A 9,688-nucleotide genomic window follows, 5' to 3' on the forward strand; every position below is an offset into this window, starting at 1 on the left:
CCCTCTAAATTCGCCGCCCGGGGCACGAGCGCCCTTGCTGTTCCCCTAGATCCGGCTGGGGAACGCGGTACGGTATAGGTGTCCGCGGGATCGGCGAGTTTTGTGCCGGAGAACCGTTATTCCTTATAAGACGCGCTATAAGGTATAAATCCTAAGCGCGACAGTGATACCGTGTCCCCAATGCAACTACGCAATCGGGACAATCTATTTCTTACTAATGCAAAACAGCAAAAAAGAACATTTTATCAAAAAAATAATCTGCCTTCAAAAGCCATTAAGAACTAAAAAAATATTTAACATTACCATAACCACTATAATATAGGTTCTATAAAAATCACTAGAATTAGGCACCGAATCCAAAATTGGTAACCACTAACCAGTATTTAAACATATAGGATGTCGCCAAGACTGGTGGAAACGTCGGATAAATCAAGCTGACTGAGAGTTTTCATCGAAAATAAATATTTTCTTTGGACTTATGCCTTCGAGATATAACAAAATAATATAGGATGGGATTTTTCCTTTTTTATGTCTATAGAAAAGTTCGCAATGACGCAATAATGTTTATATTTTAAGGGTAGCTTACTATCCTCAAGAAATAATATGTACCTGCATATAATATGCTATAAAAAAGAGTATTGTCTCTATGGTAGGCAGGGGATTGTCTGTGTCCCTGGCATCACCGAGTCCATGAGCTGCGGTGGCCGCTTACCGTCCGGTGGGCCGCTTGCTCGTCTGTCTATACTGGCAAATAAAAAAATAAGAAAATTCTATTACCAAGGTGAAGCTGGGGCGGATTACTAGTATCTACATATATTATGATTGCCATAGTAACCCTGTCTACCTGTATGTCTGTTACCCTTTCAAAGCTGAACCCCTAAATCGGTATTTTTTTCCTGATGATTCACTACATTAATGTATATTTTCACATAATTATTGCAATAGTAATATCATCTGTGTCAAACAGATAGAGTGTCGGAGGCGGGGAAAATTCTGCGATTTGATACGTAGCTCATCCCTCCCTTAAATCGCTATCGATGAAATTTGGAATGGAGAGTTTGAGTCCCTGGGAAAGTCATACACAGGCCACTCTTATCCTGCTATAAAAAGCTAGTTTATAAATAATAAACAAAGAGAACATTATTATAAATTTATTAATGAGATATCAAAAAGTATGAATTACATGTACAATTAAATAAAGTACAACATATAAATTACGACAAATTATAATTTTAAATTTTACAGATGATACTATGCCCCTCTCGAGGATGTAACGTTTTCGTAAACGGCTCACAATATAACGCACGATACAGAAGGTCAAGTAGATAGTAAATAAAACACCAGCAAGAAGGTAACTAAGAAGGTCCAGCATGTAATATTTGACAAAAGTCGCGCCAACAGCTGCTGAGCGAAGATGTTGAGCTCCTCCATTTCTAAGGACATATTCCGTCCACCAAACTGCGAGTTCAGGCCCTGATATGACGTCATCTACCACGATGTCTTCTCAGTTTTACAATAGCTTTCTTGTATCTGAAATACAATAATGGTTACGTAAAACAGGTGGTTTTTATTTTTATATTTACATTGTACATAGAACAATAACGATAGCTAAAGTTTGTTGATTTGCCGGGTATGCCTTGGATAGACTGATGTAAATTTTAATATTATTATAACGAATAGATATAGTAATAGAAGTAAATTTATTTTCCAAAATAACTCTTCTTATAAGAATTATCAACGATGTCCACACTAGGCTATACCTGCATCGACATCAAAAATATAGTTTAAAAAGACAAATTTTGTATCTTACTTGTTGTCAGAAGCTACAGCCGTTATTATGGTTTTCAGAGTTTCCTTATCCATGTCATACGGGTTTACAATTTCACCTACTCCATATTTTATATATTCTCCAATAAATGTCTTTCTAGACTTTACAAATGGTAAACCTATGATTGGTACTTCGTAAAAGAGAGCTTCTTCTAGCGACCGTTGACCACCGTGTGTTATAAATGCCTTTACATTTCGATGAGCTACAAAAAATATATATTTATTATTTTAAAGATCTAGGTATCTGTTACATATATACTTAGGTTTATAATCAGTCAACCACATAATAATTACGTCATACAAAATTTAATAATAGCAATAGCAGTTACCAATTTAATAATAGTAGTGTTACATACCATATTTAAATAATCTAAGTAAACAAAATTAGTTAACTAATTTATCAAGTCTTCTATTTTACCTAATATTTGTTGCTGTGGGAACCATGCTTGCGTAACAACATTATTTGACTTGTTGACCATAGTCGTATTACCGATTTTCCATAAAACGGTAAAAGGTAGCTCCTTAAAAGCATCAGTGCGAATATCTGCAGTATTCGCGGCGAAAGTTGTTCTGCATCTTGTATAGCTCCCACGCTAAAGTACACTACACCTTTTATTTGCGAGTCCAGGAAAGCTCGGAACATTCTAAAAGGAATAAGAAATAATTTAAAATATTTAGTTTCTGTAACCCAATAAGAACTTATGTAATATAAAAACAGACATTATACCTGTGGCAAACTTATATCTGGTGTTATATGCATGCGGTCAACAAAAGTAATAGCCGGAACAACTGGTCTATTACCAATTAATAAAGGATTACTGGCAATAAATAGCAAATCTATATCATATTCTACTTGCTGTAAGTCTCTTTTCAGTCCAAAGATTTTCTTAGCCGCTAACTCGCTAAGCGGTAAGTAATTGTTATAAAATTCATTCTTGGTCTGGATATGTCGATAAAATTCAATCACTTTTTGCCAGCGACTCAAGTTTCCATAATTAAGCGTATTAACGTCTGGATATAAAATCGGGTGAATTGGATTGCCCTTTGCTTCGTACTGGTGTATTTTTCCATTCGATGTGGTAATAGAAATGTGTGGTACCTTGTACTTATCTGCCACAGCGTATAGAAGTGGCACATCAGCTTCAGTTATAACCAGGTCAAATTTGATGTTAGGATTAATAAACAATGCAGTCATCTGCTTAGACTTCAACTGGGCAATGGCAATTTTAAGAGATAGTTCGTTCATAGCCCTTAATTGTGGGTAATAGTCATCAGTATTAGTTAACAATTTCTTGTACTCATCCCAAAAGGGTGCCGATTCTTGTCCTACATCAAGTTCCACGATATTTTCCGTATCCGGGTACATAAACTGACCTGGATAAGGTGTCATAACAACCAAGGAGTGGCCACTTTGCGCGAGCAACGAGACATATCCCCTGAACACCAAATGATCTGAATAAGATAAAGACGAAAACAATGCAAGTATCGACGCTCCGTCAACCACACAGCTTAAAGATATGAGTAAAAACACTAAACAAAATCTATTTGATCCCATAATGGAATCATACAAAAAGGCACCACTCTTTCGAGTCTACGCAAAACTGAGTTGAATTCATAAAAGAAAACGACGACAGGTACTTATAGCGTAACTGAGGATTAACAGCAGCTGGGTAAACTATGCAAATGTAAATAATGTTAACGTGTAAAACAATATTATGAACTTATGAATATCATTTTTAAATCTATATTTGGGATAATCAGATAAAATTATTCTATAGAGTTTCGAATAAATACAGTACCTATATATCTAAATAAAACCTTTCCAAAGTGGGAGGCGGTCTCTCCTAGACAGCGGTGAAAACACGTTAATGTAAATTTTGTCAATCAATTTCTATCCCTTGAGAACAGCACTTTTCTCGATGAAAGGTATCATATTGTATTCTATACCCCTGACAACGTACGTATTAGTAAAATTTTATATCATCAATTTGAGTAGTAAAGACGTGAAGGCGTAATAAATAAAATCATTTTTATAATAGTTATTAGCGTAGGTACTACTTGGTGAGCCCGCTAAATTCCTCTTCCTGCATTGAATAGAGGGGGCAGGCAGAATCATTTTAATTTTAGACAGCAGAGTGTTGTGACAAAGAATACTCTAGGAACCCCTAGGATAGATCAACCTTTTCAAACAATGTGGCGTAATAGTTAGATACTATACGAAGTTAGCTAAAAGTAAGTTTCAGCCAATATGCCCCGGCCCTAAATTACTGTGTAGTTATTATTCATTTATTATGTTTGAGTTAAGATTCTTAGATTAAGTGGAATGACCAACCAGATGCAGACATTCTAGTCTCGGTTTTGGTTCCAATACAGCTCCTATATACTTTTCAGCGCTACGTTTGATGCATACCCCAACGATGAAGGAAAACATTGATGTAATATTGATCTTAAATCATGCTAGGAAAGATTATTAAATACAGGGTTATCATTACTACGAAGGCAAGTAATAATAATATTCAAAAACATTGGAAGAGAGACAGTTTATATCGGACTTCGCAATCACCCAATTACTTAATTAAAATAATATCTGCCATCAGTATCGAGGGAGATATAAAGAGAACCCTATTTATAATTCATAATAAAAAGTTATAAAAATATAATGTATGTAGTACGTATAGGTATATTGATATATCAGCGAACCGATGTATGAACACAGTTCATAATTATATTCTTTATGGATAACAACCATAGTTACCATGGCAACGAGTTCATGACGACATCGAATAGTCAAAGTTGACGAATCTGTAAAATGATCTGGAATATAAATAAAATTTATACATTACGTTTTATTGAATATACTTAGTGATATTCTCGAGTAAAAATATTAAAAATACATTGGGCGAAGTTAATTAGCAATGGACAACGACGTCAGTAACTACACAGTCGAAGGGCGTATCGGAGAGGGTGCCCATGGCTTAGTATTTAAAGCGAGACATAACCTACAGGACGTGAAGTGGCACTTAAAAGATCCTTATAAAGAACTTGGAAGATGGCATTCCAGTAAATGTAATGAGGGAGATAAAGGCTCTGCAGTTGCTTCGTTGTAAATACGTAAGTTTCTAATTATATATTTTATAATGTGAATACTTAGGTTACTTCTACAGATCTTTACTTTAATAGGTGATTTCGTACGCATACCTGTAAAAGTCTAATATGAAAGTACATTCCCAGATAATTACTACTAGTTGCTTCCTATAAGTGAAATAAAATAAGTTAGCATTCAGAATATTTTCGTTAAATAAATTAAATATTTTAACTTAATACAGATAATCAAACTGTACAACATGTTTCCTCGAGGAATGAGCTTGGTGCTAGTGTTGGAGTACATGTCCTCAGGGTTGTGGGAAATGCTGCACCACAATCGGCAAGAACTCACCTTACCACGTGTAAAGACATACGCGCTCATGTTATTGAAGGACGCGGTACATGCATGCGCATACGTTATGCACAGGGTAAGCTCTGAACTCCCTTTTTACGGACCCAGCAGAGACTCCACGTCATTTGATAATGGAGTGGCATTCATATGAACATCGATTGTCGATATTTAATAAGGCTCTTGCTGGTCGACACAATTATGTCGGCCTGTTCAAAACTACCTACTTATTTTTGTAGTCTTCGTCCACATACATTTACTATTTCATGTAAAATGAATGGCAATTAATTTCATGGCGTAATACACGGTTCAAGATATTGCAGAAAGTTTTAAAACTTTATGTTGGAGGTGTTATAATTTATGATTTAATAATAAATTAATCATCCTACGTCTTTTTCCAATCTAACGCCGAGGTTGAATATTCCGTTTACATAATAGGTACTTACTTAATGTAGTTATTGTGTATTTTCTTTAAAGGACTTGAAACCTGCAAATCTATTGATAAATCACGAGGGGATATTAAAAATCGCTGATTTAGGCCTAGCAAGGCTTTATTGGCCAGAGGGTGGTAGACCGTATTCTCACCAAGTAGCTACACGGTACGGTATATTTCTAAAAGATCAATTACTAACTTCTCAGAAGTGTGTTTTATAACATCACAAATAATGCCTACTGCCCCAAAGCTCATTGATATATTTAATAATAATATTTGGTACTCTGCAGATGGTATCGAGCGCCCGAATTATTGTACGGAGCCAGATATTACACAGAAAAGGTAGACTTGTGGTCGGTTGGTTGTATCATAGCCGAAATGATCACTAAGCAGCCACTCTTTGCGGTTAGTATCCAATATTTTAAAAGAAGAAGATACTAAGGGCCGTAGATGGTTCGACGTGTCAAAATTGCTTAACAAAAATGGTATTTTCTTCATGACCAATAAGGTCGCCGTCTTTGTTTATATAAGCTAATTTATTTAAGTAATAATTAAATATTCTCGTACCTTGACTTATCATAAGTGCAACTATGTTCGCCTACGTGATGAATAAAGCATTTTATTTTATTTAAAAAAAAAAGGGCTGCCTGTAGTCGGTATTAGTTGACAGTCAAGTTATGGGCGAATTAATGTATAAGACAGTTGCCAAAGCGAGTGCATTTTGTTTACCATTTATTTGAGAGCTAGATTATTTATTTGGTCTTGTATTATAAACGATATAACGTTTACTTAGACATCGTGAAACCAACCCTAAGGACAATAATTTATAGGGCGAATCGGATATCGAGCAGTTGGCTATAGTCCTGCAGCATCTCGGCACTCCAACAGAAGTAGACGTGGCTCAAACACACAGAGAGCTACCAGACTTCCATAAAATTACGTTCCCTGATTGACACCCACGCCTTGGCCAGAACTTCTGCCAGGCGTGGAAATGGACGCGGTCAATCTTGTCAAGTCATTCATTATGTACGATGCTGATGGAAGGATATCAGCAAAAGACGTGAGTTTTTTGTCTTTTTTTCTTATTTTATACAGGACATTTTGTGCGGCGCTTATAAAACATATAATTTTACTAGCATAAAAACTGAATTGAAGATGTCGCAAACCTTAAAATAAGATGCCGTATAAACTTGAAATCTTTGTAAGTTTTAGATAAGATTCAAAGTCGTTGGTACTGCGTACCTAAGTACATATCGTCGTTGTAGGTGGAGAACTAAATAACTCACAATTCCTAGTTTCGAGATAAACGCGATTAACTGTTTATTTTCGTTATTTTAAGCATTACTAAAAACTATAAATATTTTTAATGTTGGTTGTTTTATATATCTTGGGTATTATTATCTATTATATTATGCATTAACAAAAAACTGACCTTGAAGAATAAAAATATAAAAAATAAAAACTTCTTATTTATTTTTCCACGACAATGTTTCGTAAGTTTAGTTGAAATAAACTAAATAACTCGTATAGTTATTTAGTTTTGCCACACTAGAAACCATATGGTAAAGTAATTATAAGGTTAAATAATTACAATTATAGAGTTTATTAAAGTGAATACCATTAGGATTTTCAATGTCTAAATTAAACAAATCAAGTTGTTTAGTTCTTCTACACACTTGATTAATTTTGTTTACAAACAATAGACTCGAGGAAGAATTAAACAACTCATTTTATTTAATTTCTTTACTATTTATTTCTTCACTTTTAACATAAAAGCTATAATTTCGAAACGGATAAGATAATGAAATGTTGTTAGGCCAAAATATGCGCCATGTTTTGGGCAACACAAAAGTGATGAAAGTCCAAAATGTTCTCCACCCACAACAACGATATTATGAATGATTTTAACAGGCCGTAAAACACCAGTGGTTCGTGAACAAGCCTACTCCAGCCACATTAGACGACATGCCGAAACCTAAACCCAAATAAATAATCCATTCGTTGAAATGTATGTATTTTTATTTAATCTGGAATTACATCAATACATTACCAGTTAAGATTAACAATATAACTTGTACTTTTTTATAATAATGATACCATATGATTATTTGAGCCTGAAATATGGTAAACATTGCTTTTTTGCTCTCTATGAATTATCATACAAAAGGAATAGTGCCTCAGCCACGTGTGTCGTTACTTAAAACTAATAAACACTTAAACAAAATAATACCCTAGCGGAAACTATGGTTAGGTTAAAATTTACTAAACAAGAATCAATAATAAGGAATAGATAGTTCCATCATTAGACCAAGGCGTTGGCTGAGACACTTTACAATGCTACAGATGTAAACATTTTTAAAGATATCGCCCATTAGAATACGGAATAATATGGGTTAACCTCGCACCATTCATAAATATATTAAAATGCAGACATTAAATTAAGAGATCAGATTAAAACCAACCCATCCATCAAAAGCCGAATTTTTTAAACATTTGCACACTTTGTCTTTATAAATAAAGTATTCCGAAATAACTATACCACATTGGCATAAGCTCAAAATGTTCCTATTAATACTAAACACTAAAAAACTAGAATATTTACATAATGAAAAATTAGAGCTAACCACAGCCACTGTTACTTATAATAATAACTGTTTAAGTAACATTGACTTCGTTGTTTTTGGTTATTTTCACTTTTCGGTATTCTTAAACAATATGAAATAGTGACAAAATAACTTATTGATATAAAATAAAAACATGATGCCCAGTTCTTCAAACAATTATTTTTTTCTTGTTAATAAAGATAAATTAATATAAGTTTAATTATAATCAATACGAATTATTAATTGAAATTACTTCTATCTACCTGTACCCCTAGCAGGAATTTATAATGTTAACGTAATTTATAACGTTTACGTCAGAGGCGGCTTTACCTATTGTGCAGTGTGTGCTGCAGGCGGCGCAGTGTGCACTCGTGACGCTCGTGACACAACCTGCGGTTGTGCTAAGGCCGCCAAGCGGCTTCTTTACTTTACGCAATAACTTTTGATTTTATAGTATCAAATTTATTAAAGATTACATTGTCTCCTAGAGGGCGCCAAGGAATTGATTGCACACGGCAGGCACATGAGTTAAAGCCGCTTCTGGTTTACGTATTTCTTTAGACGTTTCATAATACTAAACTTCAAAAAGAGATTCGCACTGCTGATTCCCTTACATTACAGTTCATTATCAAATTGGTAACACGATGAATACACACGCGCAGTAGGTCACGCTGCCGTATTTAAGTTCCAAATAGACTCACCTAGCGCTGTTTACACATACAAAAATATACTTAAATAACTCCTCTTTTTTTGGAAGTCAGTTAATAAAACCTTTAGGTTAACGATACGATAACGCGTAAATTATGCTAGGCGCAAAATATATTCTTGCGTAAATACATCATATATTTTCCGAGGGCATTTATTTTAAATGAAGACAATTCTCCGCAGCATGTAAGGATATTAATATGGGGAATTATAAAATACGCAGAAGAGGGAGAACTATTGAAAAAACATATCTCCCTAAAACTAAGGACCAAAAGTGAAGTACCCAAGTTACTATGATCATATAAAATAATGTATAACATGTGCCTACACTACTCATTATTAGACATTTTGTGCATCGACATTTTTAAAAGACCACTTTACACACAGTCCTTGTTTTAATATTGATCTACGGTAATGTTTACAAGACCCAAATATAAAAATATGTAATCTGTGCCCATCACAGATAACGCATATTCACACCAAACTGACCCAATCATTACACATGGATTCTCTGTACACTAATAAAGCAAAGTTATTACACCAATTAATATTTCTGCCACATAGTTTATAATATAGTGACAAACCATATTCATTTTAAAGTTAGTAAAATAGTTTGGCTTAAGAAACTTCCAGCTCGAAATATGTATAATTATTGCCAGGCATTTATACCTTTCACAAGTGATGAAA

At 34.2% G+C, this 9,688-nt stretch overlaps 1 protein-coding gene and 2 pseudogenes across 1 annotated transcript; 1 reads left to right on the forward strand and 2 right to left on the reverse strand.

Moving 5' to 3' along the window:
* Positions 1-1,231: 1,231 nt before the first annotated feature.
* On the reverse strand, positions 1,232-2,470 carry LOC119189205 (annotated as a pseudogene).
* Positions 2,471-2,533: 63 nt separating this feature from the next.
* Positions 2,534-3,388, reverse strand: LOC119189238 (UDP-glucosyltransferase 2-like). The gene has a single exon (XM_037438334.1). It carries the CDS (start codon positions 3,380-3,382, stop codon positions 2,549-2,551), a length of 834 nt encoding a protein of 277 aa, XP_037294231.1. The 5' UTR covers positions 3,383-3,388; the 3' UTR covers positions 2,534-2,548.
* A 1,176-nt stretch (positions 3,389-4,564) lies between these two features.
* Positions 4,565-7,700, forward strand: LOC119189234 (annotated as a pseudogene).
* Positions 7,701-9,688: the final 1,988 nt, after the last annotated feature.

The sequence above is a fragment of the Manduca sexta genome, chromosome 13 (assembly GCF_014839805.1).
Source record: "Manduca sexta isolate Smith_Timp_Sample1 chromosome 13, JHU_Msex_v1.0, whole genome shotgun sequence".
Classification (NCBI taxonomy): domain Eukaryota; kingdom Metazoa; phylum Arthropoda; class Insecta; order Lepidoptera; family Sphingidae; genus Manduca; species Manduca sexta.